At 44.0% G+C, this 14,508-nt stretch overlaps 1 protein-coding gene across 3 annotated transcripts in view; it reads right to left on the reverse strand.

Annotated features, from left to right (window-relative positions):
• Positions 1-12,921: 12,921 nt before the first annotated feature.
• ABRAXAS1 (abraxas 1, BRCA1 A complex subunit) overlaps positions 12,922-14,508 on the reverse strand; it is a 46,538-nt gene continuing 44,951 nt past the window's right edge. For all 3 annotated transcript variants that reach the window (XM_038766617.1, XM_038766619.1, XM_038766618.1), the window contains one exon: positions 12,922-14,000. In XM_038766617.1, the coding sequence (XP_038622545.1) occupies positions 13,582-14,000 (419 nt within the window). In that variant the 3' untranslated portion in view covers positions 12,922-13,581. The remainder of the gene's footprint in view (positions 14,001-14,508) is intronic.

The following is a 14,508-nucleotide window of genomic DNA, read 5'->3' on the forward strand; positions in this document are numbered from 1 at the left end:
TGGGCGGGGCGGGGGGGGGGAGGAAGGAGAGGAATAAAAGGAAGTGACTTGGCCAAGGTCATGCAGCAGACAAGTGGTGAAGCTAGGATTAGGTCCTCTTGACCCACACGCCCATGCTCTTTTCACTAGGCCATGCTGCTTTTCTGATCCATCTAACAATTTAAAGATTCAATTTAAGAGATTAAAGAACCATGTATTAGGTTTCACCAAAAGACTACCTTTATTCTAGGCCAGCATCAATGGAAAAGCTCAACAAAGGACCACTTTAAAAATCTATTTTGGGTACCGTACACATACGAAATGCCCAGGGGAGGTTTTGTACTTCATTTATTTACCTGTTTTGGGATTTATTATTTATGATAGCTTCCCATAGAGGAAATTAAGTCCATTTTTAAATAAGCCATTGGATTATGCCTGTAGCTAAATATTTGATGTTGAATAGAGATTAAGGAACCTTAACCAGGATTCTAATTTTAATATTTTAGTGACTTGTCATACAATACGTGGGAATTAGGACTTAAAAAAACAATATTTGGGATCAGTCTACTAAAACACTAGCAAAATATTTCTTAAATAGTAGCAGTAGTAATAGTATTTTTTAAGCATGTACTGTGGGGAGAAGAGTGTATTAAATCCTGGGAGAGAATAAACAGGGGAGAATGATGAGAAGCAGTGTGGTCTAATGGATAGAGCATGGGCCTGGGCGTCAGAAGGACATGGGTTCTAATCCTGACTCTGCAACTTTTCTGCTGTGTGACTTTGGGCAAGTCACTTCACTTCTCTGTACTTCAGTTGCCTCATCTGTAAAATGGGGATGAAGATTGTGAGCCCCAGGTGGGACATGGATTGTGTCCAACCTGTTCAGCTTCTATCTACCCCAGCACTTAGCACAGTGGCTGGCACATTGTATGCGCTTAACAAATACCATTAAAAAAAATTACACATTGTTCATGTCCCTTGAAGGACTCACAGTCTAAGAGTGTAAGTCAGGAGAAGGCAGTGGAGACACATCAGGAAGGATGAAGGATTAAAACATCATGTGGGAAAATAATAATAATAATGATATTTGTTAAGGGCTTACTATGTGCCAGGCACTGAACTAAGCTGTGGGGTGGATACAAGCAAATCACGTGGGGCTCAAAGTCTCAATCCCCATTTTACAGATGAGGTAACTGAGGCACAGAGAAGTGAAGTGACTTGCAGACAAGTGGCAGAGTCAGGATTAGAACCCGTGACCTTCTGACTCCCAGGCCAATAGAATAATAATGATATTTGTTAAGGGCTTACTATGTGCCAGGCACTGAACTAAGCTCTGGGGTGGATACAAGCAAATCCCGTGGGGCTCACAGTCTCAATCCCCATTTTACAGATGAGGTAACTGAGGCACAGAGAAGTGAGGTGACTTGCAGACAAGTGGCAGAGTCAGGATTAGAACCCATGACCTTCTGACTCCCAAGCCCATGCTCTATCCCAACTAAACTAAACCCAAACTAAAAACGAAATCAGTGGAGGAGCTGAATTTCAGGTTCCTTGGGACTCAGAGTTCAGAGCACACCAGCAAACACCAGTCTTCCTGAGAGTTTGTAGAGTCCTCATATTGCACTGGAGCGACTTTTATCCCCAGTTTGGCAGGCACAGAGTATGTGATAGGATGAAATTCTGCCGTACTTGTGTATATATGTATATATCTATAATTCTATCTATTTATATTGATGCCTGTTTACTTGTATTGATGTCTGTCTCCCCCGCTCTAGACTGTGAGCCCATTGTGGGCAGGCACTGTCTCTCTTTATTTGCTGTATTGTACTTTCCAAGTGCTCTGAACAATCAATCAATCAATCGTATTTATTGAGCGCTTACTATGTGCAGAGCACTGTACTAAGCGCTTGGGAAGTACAAATTGGCATCACATAGAGACAGTCCCTACCCAACAGTGGGCTCACAGTCTAAAAGGGGGAGACAGAGAACTGAACCAAACATACCAACAAAATAAAATAAGTAGGATAGAAATGTACAAGTAAAATAAATAAATAAATAAATGAATAGAGTAATAAATATGTACAACCATATATACATATATACAGGTGCTGTGGGGAAGGGAAGGAGGTAAGACGGGGGGATGGAGAGGGGGACGAGGGGGAGAGGAAAGAAGGGGCTCAGTCTGGGAAGGCCTCCTGGAGGAGGTGAGCTCTCAGCAGGGCCTTGAAGGGAGGAAGAGAGCTAGCTTGGCGGAGGGGCAGAGGGAGGGCATTCCAGGCCCGGGGGAGGACGTGGGCCGGGGCGCGATGGCGGGACAGGCGAGAGCGAGGTACAGTGAGGAGATTAGCGGCGGAGGAGCGGAGGGTGCGGGCTGGGCTGGAGAAGGAGAGAAGGGAGGGGAGGTAGGAGGGGGCGAGGTGATGGACAGCCTTGAAGCCCAGGGTGAGGAGTTTCTGCCTGATGCGCAGATTGATCGGTAGCCACTGGAGATTTTTGAGGAGGGGAGTAATATGTCCAGAGCATTTCTGGACAAAGATAATCCGGGCAGCAGCATGAAGTATGGATTGAAGTGGAGAGAGACACGAGGATGGGAGATCAGAGAGAAGGCTAGTGCAGTAGTCCAGACGGGATAGGATGAGAGCTTGAATTAGCAGGGTAGCAGTTTGGATGGAGAGGAAAGGGCGGATCCTGGCAATGTTGCGGAGCTGAGACCGGCAGGTTTTGGTGACGGCTTGGATGTGAGGGGTGAATGAGAGAGCGGAGTTGAGGATGACACCAAGGTTGCGGGCTTGTGAGACGGGAAGGATGGTAGTGCCGTCAACAGAGATGGGAAAGTCAGGGAGAGGACAAGGTTTGGGAGGGAAGACAAGGAGCTCAGTCTTCGACATGTTGAGCTTTAGGTGGCGGGCGGACATCCAGATGGAGATGTCCTGAAGGCAGGAGGAGATGCGAGCCTGGAGGGAGGGGGAGAGAGCAGGGGCAGAGATGTAGATCTGGGTGTCATCAGCGTAGAGATGATAGTTGAAGCCGTGGGAGCGAATGAGGTCACCAAGGGAGTGAGTGTAGATTGAGAACAGAAGGGGACCAAGCACTGAACCTTGGGGAACCCCCACAGTAAGAGGATGGACACTGAACACAGTAAGTGCTCAATAAATACGATTGAATGAATGAATGAATATTGAACACTGTATTTGGTTTTGGCTGCCCTTTGCACTTTTAATCTTTTCTTAAACTCAAAACATCTTTTAATCTCAAGAACAATACATTAGTATTGGTATTTGTTAAGTATTTACTATGTGCCAATCACTGTTCTAAGTGCTGGGATAGATACAAGGTATTCAGGTTGTCCCACGTGGGACAGTCTTAATCCCCATTTTACATGTGAGCTAACTGAGGCACATAGAAGTTAAATGACGTGCCCAAGGTCACACAGCAGACAAGTGGAGGAGCTGGTATTAGAACTCACGTCCTCTGACTCCCAAGCCCAGTGTCTTGCCACTAGACCATGCTGCTTCTAACTTTTATCCCATGTGTTTCTACATTCACCGAATAATTTATTACAGGCACGTGCCATTCACATACAAGGATTTCCTGGAAGCACATTAAAACATTTATTACAGTAGATACTTGAAAAACCAAGGCACACTTACCATGAGTACTTTTTTCCAATGGACCATAACATATGTGTTCATTTGAGTGTAATTCAGGCATTGTAACTCTTTCAGATCAACACACTACTATTTACAGCATAACTCCAACAGCCCAGTGCACACCTCAGATAGTTTATTCATTAATATAGGGCTCATCCACCCCAATATTCTTTCTGTCGGGGGCACCACAGGCTCCCTTGTATCCTCCAAGCCTACCCACTCTGGTGAATGGCAGGCAAGGTTACTGCTAGCCAGCTCCTCGGCTTCAATCAATTAATCAATTGATCAATCAGTGGTATTTATTGAGTGCTTATTATGTGCAGAGCACTGTACTGAGCACTTGGGAGAGTACAACAGAATTAGCAGACATGTTCCCTGCCCATAACAAGCTTTCTTGTACCAGAGCCATCCTTTTTTTAAATGGTATTTGTTAAGTGTTTACTGTGTGCCAAGCACTATACTAAACACTGGGTTTGCTACGAAATACATTGGACACGGTCCATGTCCCATACGGGACTCACCATTTTCATCCCCATTTTATTGTTGTTTGTTGTTTATTGCTATATTGTCTTCTCCCAAGCACTTAGTACGGTGCTTTGCACACAGTAAGCTCTCAATAAATACGATTGAATTTTACAGATGAAGTAACTGAAGCACAGAGAAGGGAAGCGACTTGCCCAAGGTCACAGAGCAGACTAATGGCACACTCGGGATTAAAACCAGGTCCTTCTCACTCCCCGGCAGGTGCTCCATCCATTAGGCAATGCTGCTTCCAGGAGTAAGTCCGTCTTCTCCGATATCCAATAGGAGAAGTTTTAGACTGTGAGTCCACTGTTGGGTAGGGACTGTCTCTATGTGTTGCCAATTTGTACTTCCCAAGCGCTTAGTACAGTGCTCTGCACATAGTAAGTGCTCAATAAATACGATTGATTGATTGATTGATTGATTGATTGAGTGCCAGCTCTGGGTCAGAGTGTGCAAGTGAAAGTGTGTGACCAAATGTGAATCAATGCTTTGGAGTGCCCAGGCTCCCCGTATCTGTCCATCTCTCCACCCTTACCCTTCGGTGACTACCTCTTCTCTGGGTTCCTCTTGCTTTAGGTGTGCCCTCCTTAAGTTATTTTCTTTGGTAAACTTCCCTCCAGGTGGAAGTGTTTTGTCAATCGGTCTTTAAGGAAACACATCCTCTACAGAGTAGCCTATTGCTTTCCCCGATATATCACCTAGTGGGTTCGCTAAACCCCCTGCACCTTGCTACCACTCCCAGTGAGGTGTAGCGTAGAGAACACAGACAACAACTTGCTCCTTTAATCCCACTCCTTCCCGGGAATGCTCAGCACACGGCCGCCACTCCAGGTACTGGGCATGAGCCGCTTTCATGGATGGAGTTTTAACACATCCCTTCGTTTATGTAAGCCCGACCCTGGCTGACACAGCTCCCATTCGGCCACCCAAAGATGCTCTCCTGGGAGCAAAACATCCCTAGTTCCCATGCTGTCATACTAACATCCCATACTAAGCGCTTAGTACAGTGCTCTGCACATAGTAAGCGCTCAATAAATACGATTGATGATGATGATGCTGTCAGTTGGGTTCCTTGGCTTCTCATTGGTGATTGAGCAGGCAGTTGGCATCCCTTGGTCTCACAGCTCTTCGTCCCTCTTCAGCGATCCGTTGATATCCACCTTGCAGCCCAATCCACCCCCTTGGAGCCATGTGGCCTGTGGGGTGACAGAAGACACCCCCAAAATGCCAAGGCACTGGGAAAACATGGGGTGCGAGGGTAAATCCCAAGCTGTGATAGGGTGGGAGTTGGAGATATCTTGCAGCGGCATCAGCTCCAGGAGCCATTCATTCATTCATTCATTCATTCAATCGTATTTATTGAGCGCTTACTGTGTGCAGAGCGCTGTACTAAGCGCTTGGGAAGTATACGTTGGCAACATATATTGCGGGACTGGCACTGTGGGAATTTGGAGAAAGTAAGTCGAGGCAGCAGATGTATTCAGGGTATTTGAGTGTGGACAAGAATGGAAGCAGCAGGATTGGGAAATAGCTGCACTGTGTGATGGAATCAAAGTCTGTTTTGTTACACTTGGCTTTTCAGTAAGGAGACTTGGGTAACAGTAAGAACTGTGGTATTTATTGAGCACCTACTAAGTGCTTAGTACATAGCTGAGGTAGATTCATTTCAATCGTATCATACATGGTGTTTGTCCCACATGAGGATCACAGTCTAAGGGGGAGGGAGAGCAGGCATTTCATCCCCATTTTATTGGTGAGGAAACTGAGGCCCACACAAGTTGTGGCTTTCCCCAGATGATACTACAGGCAAGTGGCGGAGCCAAGAGCAGAACCCATTTCTCGCCTCCCGGTCCTGGATGGGGATTCTGGGGATTCCTCGAGAATCCCTGCCCCAAACTAGCTGGCTCGGCGGAAAGAGCGTGGGGCAAGCCACTTAACTTCTCAGTGCCTCAGTGACCTCATCTGTAAAATGGGGATTAAGACTGTGGGCCCCCCGTGGGACAACCTGATCACCTTGTGCTTCGCACATAGTAAGCGCTTAACAAATACCATCGTTATAATTATTATTCCCAGGAGCCTATTTTGTGACCAAGAGTTAACTCCCTGCCTCCTAATGAGGACTTGCCTGTGAATCATCTGGGTGATTCTTGATACCTCTGGCCAGTCATGGGTAGGGACCGTCTCTATATGTTGCCAACTTGTACTTCCCAAGCGCTTAGTACAGTGCTCTGCACACAGTAAGCGCTCAATAAATACGATTGAATGAATGAATGAATGAATGAATGAATGGGGCTGGGCCATGACACCTTGGTGTTGGGTTGGGTGTGGGAAGGGGATGTTGGTCCTGGGCTGCTGGACTTGGGACTGGTAGGGGGAAGAGGACGCTGCACACGAGCACGGAGATATCTGCCGAACAACGTGGAGGCACTCCGAAGTGGTGGCGGCTCAGGCCCTCATAATGCAGTCCCCTCAAAGTATATTCTATTCCCTGAAATAATCTGATGCCTTACCGAGGGGGCCGAACCCCTATACCAGTACCTCGTTTCAACAGGCCATTCCCAGGCTTTGGGTTTTGCAGTTATAGAACATTATAGGGAGACCCCGTATCAATTAGTAATTCTCGATCCTGGTTTTCCCATTTCCAACCCAACACCAAGTTGTCACGGCCCATCTCCCAGCCCCAGTGCCAGTCCCGCAATATATGTTGCCAACTCGTACTTCCCAAGCGCTTCATGTGCTCTGCACACAGTAAGCGCTCAATAAATACGATTGAATGAATGAATGAATTTCAATTGACTGATTGAATTCCCAAGCAGTCTAGCATAAAGGGTGGACCGAAGTAGGTGCTTATTAAATTCTATCAATAATATTGATAGACAAATAGAAAACAGTACCAAGAAGACCAGCACATTCTCCGGGAGATAGTTAAACTGTGGCAACAGCATCGTATCAGGTTCCAAGCCAAGTGAAGGGTGTAAAGAGCAGTAATGTTGTCCAACCTTGTCTATGGCTGTGAGACCTGCATCCCAGACAGGTGTCGCATCCGTTAGTTCCGTTAGTTCATTTATGGGCCAAACTCAATATCAAATGGCAAGACAAGATCTCAAACAATGAACTTCTGGAACAGTCTCCTAGCATCAAAGCTGAGTTCATCTTAAAGTTATGTTGGGCGGAACCCAGGAAGAGAATGGATGACAGTAGTGTACCCAAAGAGCTGCGATTTGGAGAGCTGAAACTGGAGAAGAAAAAAGCAAGGAGGACAGAGGAAATGTCTTGTGACCACAGTAAAATGCAGCAATTCAGGTGAAAATTGGGAGTCAAGTGCTGAGGACAGACCTGCATGGCATACTGCTATCTGAAAAGGAGCGGCTCTTTTCCAACCAAAGCTTCGTAAGGAATGAGACAGGGAGGCAAAAGAGAAAACAATGCCAGAAGCCGCAAACAACAAAAATGACACCAACAGCCTTTTCATTCAGTCACACATGCACCCAAAGGTGAATTTCACCACCACTGTCATCTTCTGTGTGCCAGGCACTGTATTAAGAGCTGGGTTAAATACAAATTAAACAGGTTGGACACAGTCCATCTCCCACATGGAGCTCACAGTTTTTATTCCCCATTTTACAGTGGAGGCAACTGAGGCACAGAGAAGGTAAGTGGAGCTGGGATTAGGACCCAGGTTCTTCAGACACCCAGACCCCTACCTTATCCACTAGACCCGTGCTGCTTCTCTTTCAATTCTTTATTCATGAACTAATGCTAAAAGCTTTTAATAATGATCAACAACATGATACTAATTACTACTGTGGTATTTTGTTAAACACTTAGTATGTGAGAAGCAATTGTGGCCTAATGGAAAGAGCACGGGCCTGGGAATCAGTTCATGGGTTTTAATTCCTGTTTTTCCAATTGTTTGCTGGATAATCTTGGGTCAGTTAACTTCTCTGTGCTTCAGTTTCCTCAACTGTAAAATGCGGGTACCTGTTCCCCCTCCTATCAATCAATCGCATTTATTGAGCGCTTAATGTGTGCAGAGCACTGTACTAAGCGCTAGGGAAGTACAAGTTGGCAACATATAGAGACAGTCCCTACCCAACAGTGGGCTCACAGTCTAGAAGGGGGAGACAGAGAACAAAACCAAAAATATTAACAAAATAAAATAAATAGAATATATACAAGATAAATAGAGTAACAAATATGTACAAACATATATACATATATACAGGTGCTGTGGGGAAGGGAAGGAGGTAAGATGGGGGGATGGAGAGGGGACGAGGGGGAGAGGAAGGAAGGGGCTCAGTCTGGGAAGGCCTCCTGGAGAAGGTGACAATCAGTAGTGTTTACTGAGCACTTACTGTGTATACAGCACTGTACTAAGCACTTGGGAGAGTACAACACAATATAACAGACACATTCCCTGCCCACAAAGAGCTTACAGTCCTGAGGGGGAGATAGACATTAATATAAATAATAATAATAATGGCATTTATTAAGCACTTACTATGTGCAAAGCACTGTTCTAAGCACTGGGGAGGATACAAAGTGATTAGGTTGTCCCACGTGGGGCTCACAGACTTAATCCCCATTTTACAGATGAGGGACCTGAGGCACAGAGAAGTCAAGTAACTTGCCCAAAGTCACACAGCTGACAAGTGGCGGAGCCAGGATTTGAACCCATGACCTCTGACTCCAAAGCCCGTGCTCTTTCCACTGAGCCACGCTGCTTCTCATAGGTGCTGTGGGACTGAAGCAGGGAGGGGTGAATAAAGGGAGTGAGTCAGGGCGATGAAGAAGGGGGTGGGAAAAGAGGAAATGAGGGCTTGGTCAGGGAAGGCCTTGGAGGAGATGAGCCTTCATAATCAATCAATCGTATTTATTGAGCGCTTACTGTGTGCAGAGCACTGTACTAAGCGCTTGGGAAGTACAAGTTGGCAACATATAGGGACAGTCCCTACCCAACAAGATGGGGAGAGTAACTATGTAAGACTGGGAGCCCCATGTGGGACAGGGACTGTGTCCAACCTAATTAAACCGTATCTATCCCAAGCGCTTAGAACAGCATTTGGCACATTAAGTGGCTGACAAATACCACTAAAAAAATATGCCAAGCACTGCGCTAAGAGCTAGGGCAGATACGGGATAATAGGAAGCAGTGTAGCCTCGCTGGAAATAGTATGGACCTCGGAGCCAAAGGACTTGGGTTCCATTCCTGGCTCCATCGCTTGTCAAGAAGCAGCATGGCCCAGTGGCAAGACCACAGGCTTGGGAGTCAGAAGACATGGATTCCAATCCCGGCTCTGCCACTTGTCTCTTGTGTGACCTCGGGCAAGAAGCTTAATAACAATAATTATTATTATGGTATTTGTTAAGAGCTTTCTAATCCCACCTCTGCCACTTGCCTGCTGTGTGACCTTGGGCAAGTCACTTAACTTCTCTGTGCCGCAGTTGCCTCATCTGTAAAATGGGGATTAAAAGTACGAGCCCCATGTGGGACCTGATTACCCTGTATCTACCCCAGAGCTTAGAACAGTGCTGGACTTAATACCACAATTATTACTATGTGCCAAGCACTGTTCTAAACACTAAGGTAGATACAAGGTAATCTGGTTGCCCCAAATGGGACTCACGGTCTTAATCCCCATTTTATAGATGAGGTAACTGAGGCATAGAGAAGTTAAGTGACTTGCCCAAGGTCACACAGCAGACAAGTGGCTGTTAGGATTAGAACCCATGTCCTCTGACTCCCAAGCCTGTGCTCTTTCCATTCATTCAATCATATTTGTTGAGCGCTTACTGTGTGCAAAGCACTGTACTAAGCGCTTGGGAAGTACAAGTTGGCAACACACAGAGACGGTCCCTACCCAACAATGAGCTCACAGTCTAGAAGGGGGAGACAGACAACAAAACAAAACAGGTGGACAGGTGACAGCAGAATAAATCGAAATAAAGCTAGATGCACATCATTAAGAAAATAAATAGAATAGTAGTAATGGTAATGGTGAGGACCAAAAATCAACTAGGGAGCACTGTCTTTCCAAAGATCTTCCCAGGACCATTCACTGTCAGAGGATAATGAAAGCTGACAACTACATTGAGAAGCAGCATGGCTCAGTGGAAAAGAGCGCGGGCTGTGGAATCAGAGGTCATGGGTTCAAATCCCGGCTCCACCAATTGTCAGCTGTGTGACTTTGGGCAAGTCACTTAACTTCTCTGTGCCTCACTTCCCTCATCTGTAAAATGGGGATTAAGACTGTGAGCCCCCTGTGGGACAATCTGATCAGCTTGTAACTTGAACAAATGCTATCATTATTATTGCTACTCATAGACCCAAAGGGTTAATTGGCCTCAGGCCCTTTGATTTAGGTAATATGGGCAGCTACTTTCCCACATACCTGGGACTGGAACTGAACTATCAAATCAATCAATCAATCGTATTTATTGAGTGCTTACTGTGTGCAGAGCACTGTACTAAGCGCTTGGGAAGTACAAGTTGGCAACATATAGAGACAGCCCCTACTCAACAGTGGGCTCACAGTCTAGAAGGGGGAGACAGAGAACAAAACCAAACATATTAACAAAATAAAATAAATAGAATAGATATGTACAAGTAAAATAGAGTAATAAATATGTACAAACATATATACATACATACAGGTGCTGTGGGGAAGGGAAGGAGGTAAGACGGGGGGATGGACGGGGGGGCGAGGGGGAGAGGAATCAATCAATCAGTCAATCGTATTTATTGAGCGCTTACTATGTGCAGAGCACTGTACTAAGCGCTTGGGAAGTACAAATTGGCAACACATAGAGACAGTCCCTACCCAACAGTGGGCTCACAGTCTAAAAGGGGGAGACAGAGAACAGAACCAAACATACCAACAAAATAAAATAAATAGGATAGAAATGTACAAGTAAAATAGAGTAATAAATATGTACAACCATAAGGAGGGGGCTCAGTCTGTTGTTTTATCCCCTCGAAGAAAGTCTTCCAAGCTAGGTAAACATCAGTATTTTCCTTGGAAGTCTTTGCACTATGAGCTTGTGTTAAAACGTCAAGATGACCCATGGTGCCCTTTCTGGAAAAAACAAAACAGCAACCACCCCAAAAATAGCAACTTTTACACTATCAAGAATGCAACTGTTCTTGTTTTAAAGGGGCAGTTTCCCTTCTCTGGAGAGGTGAGGGAAAAGTCCAAGAAAGATTTCAGGGTACCCAGGTCTAGCCAACATCATAACTCCAGATCACTAGAGTCCTTTTTGAAGCAACAGCCCAATCAAGTGAGTACGATTGATCTGAGAAAGGACCACAGAGGGGGTTTTCGGCACTCGTGCCCCATACCTGCTTGGACCTTCTCCTCTGAGCATTCTGGAACCAGCCTTCAAAATACTTATGCAGCAGTATTTTACTGAAATGACTTTCCACTAAAACATGCAACTGTGCCTCAGTTACCTCAGCTGTAAAATGAGGATTAAGACTGTTAGCCCTGTGTGAGTCAGGGACTGTGTCCAACCTGATTACCTTGTATCTATCCCAGGGCTTAGAACAGTGCTTGGCACACAGTAAGCACTTAATACTATAATTACTGTCTGCTGTGTGACCTTAGGCAAATCACTTAACTCTCTGTGCCTCGTTACCTCATGGGGATTCAGACTGTAAGCCTCATGTGGACTGTGTCCAAACTGATTAACTTGTACCTACCCCAGTGTTTAGTACAGTGCCTGGCACAAAGTAAGTGCTTAATACAATAATAAAAAAATGATAATCAGGTTAGACACAGTGTCTGTTTCACACAGGGTTCACTAAGAGGGAAAACAGGTTCCCCATTTTACAATTGAGGGAACTGAGGCACAGAGAAGTTAAATTACTTGTCCAAGATCACACAGCAGCAAGTGATGGAGCTTGGATTAGAATCCGGGTCCCCTGACTCTCAGACTCAAGATCCTTCTACTGGGTCACACTGCTTCCCATTTAGTTTCTCTGAAATGAGGTGTTATGACTTTGAAAATATTTGTTTTAATCTATAGGTGTAGTGGGAAGAAACAGAAGACTGAACTGATTTTTTTTTAAAAAGCACTTAATAAAATTAAAATAATAATGAGGGCTCAGATCATTGATGAGACAGAATGAATTGAATTAGTTGTTTTTCACAATAACAAATGGACCAGTTTTAGCAGACTTATTTTCTTTTTTCAGTATGCATTTCATTTAGTTCCAAGGACCCTGCTTTTCTGAAAGATTCTAAAAATTATAAAGTTTTGGTAATTATCTAAATGTATTAGCAACTGATTTCCTAGTTTGCTGTATGATACTTAAAAATTGTCTTTATTCAATTACACAGTCTGTTTTCAAGACAATGAAAAAAGATAAACTAAAAAATGGGTCTAATTCTAACTTTGGATAGATTTCATACTCAGTAGCTTTTATGTAAGCATACAAAATAACTCATCTAGGTAAATGAGATACAATATCATAAACTTGCTTGAATTTTAAATGAAGAGGAAGTTCTTTTTGTGTTTAAAGGGGGAGATGCCCACCTTCATCACTTAAATGCATCCTGATGCAGATTTTGGGCTGCGTTCAAACTTCAATCTAAATGAAATGAAGGAAATCTATGAAAGAAGAAAATGAAACCCACTTGTCCACCAAAGTTCTTTTTTACAGACACATTAGTCAGAGCCATCTAATGATTGCTATTCCAAATTCAAGAAGAGAATTCTAAAGCTAGCTCCATAAGGAAGGAAAGGAAAGGCAAGGAAAGGCAGAAGCTAACATAAAAAAGTACTCTTTAATGTTTTAAAACAATACATGAGAAATGAATTAGCCAAAGTATTACTAGGATTTAATATGCAGGCAGTCCAAAGACTTTGGACACAACACAACTTGTTCCTGAAAACTGTATCTTAAAAATTGAAACATACGTCAAGACCAATTTTCTCAAAGTAACAATGTTAAAAATGGTGGTGGGGGGGGAGCGATTGGTCGCTGAACCTTGGTCAGGTACCCTATTTTAAAATAAAATAAGAATTGTTTACCCAATTATTAATATTTATGTATTAATATGCAATCAGAGAAGTTCCACAATAGGGTTTATTTAGTATTTACTTCATCCTGAAATCAAATGGATGTGTCAACCTTGGTGACTGGTAACCCTGCCCACTTCAAGCATTCCCCCTTTTCTCTCCTCTCTCTAGAAATTTTTGGAAATTGGTTTCCACTTCCCCATGGTTTCTGTGAGCCTCCCCAAACTCCAACCACCTTTGCAACGTGCTAAAGTTGAAACTGATATGTTGTAAAACTGAAATAGGATATACATTTGGAAAGGTGTCATTTGTTATAATTCCAAATGTCTTAAATTAGGGTTTGCTTGAATGTCCTAACTTCGGGATTAAATGACCTCAGCAAAAGGCTGGTTGGCCAATAAAAGGATTAGAAAGTAGGCGACTGTGTTTGTGAATACTCCTTGGTATCCTTCAGTTTCTCAACATCTTCATCTGTCTCAGTACTGCTCATGGAAAACATTTTTTCTTGATCACTATCGTGAGCTTTATTCTGGAGCTGCAACAGTCTTGATTTCTTGAAAGGTCTTCTGTTCTCCGTGGCCATAGCCCTACGCTTAACCACCTGTCGTGTTTCAGCTTCGGGAGAGTCTGCGTCTTCTAGCATTAGAGTTAGCTTATCCTTCATGTTGTGCTCATGGTCAGTGTTGCAGAAACTTTTACAAATGTGTCTACTTTTCAAAGAGACAATGCATGAGTGAAGAAATCCAGTATTTGGGAAAAATGTCCTTAAAGCCTGACACAGGAAACTGTTCTCTTTTGATTCTTCTGAGTTACTCTTTTGTGTACCTAAACCAAATAACAAAGGTTAAAATTTTAACAAAATAAAAAAGATTACCATAGATCCAAATCCTTTCTTGCCTAAAAATTGTATGCCCTTATTAGTTCGCCACGGCAAAAGTGTAACTAGTAAAAAATCCAACCTCTACCATGTATGACAAAAAGGTGGACTCAGAAAAACCTACCAGCCAATACAACGAAGAGAGGAGGAGGAGGAAGAAGAGTAGGCGGCAGGAAAAGGAAGGGAGATATAGAGGGGATAGAAGTCCTGAAGAACCACATACTGGGAAGGGGACAGGACAGAAAGGGAGAAGAGGTGGGAAAATAGGTGTCAAGCTTTTTGTTTTAAGTGGGGAGTGAACTTGGGATAGAATATTTTGGAGGCAGTGGGAAGAGGGATAAGGAAGACAGAAGAGAAATAGAAAGGAATGGGAGGAAAAGCAGAGTGAAATGGAGATAAAGAGGGGAAGGAGGAGAAAGGAAGGAAAAAACAGGGAAGAACAAACAAGAGCATAGG

The sequence above is a fragment of the Tachyglossus aculeatus genome, chromosome 25 (assembly GCF_015852505.1).
Source record: "Tachyglossus aculeatus isolate mTacAcu1 chromosome 25, mTacAcu1.pri, whole genome shotgun sequence".
Taxonomy (NCBI): Eukaryota; Metazoa; Chordata; class Mammalia; order Monotremata; family Tachyglossidae; genus Tachyglossus; species Tachyglossus aculeatus.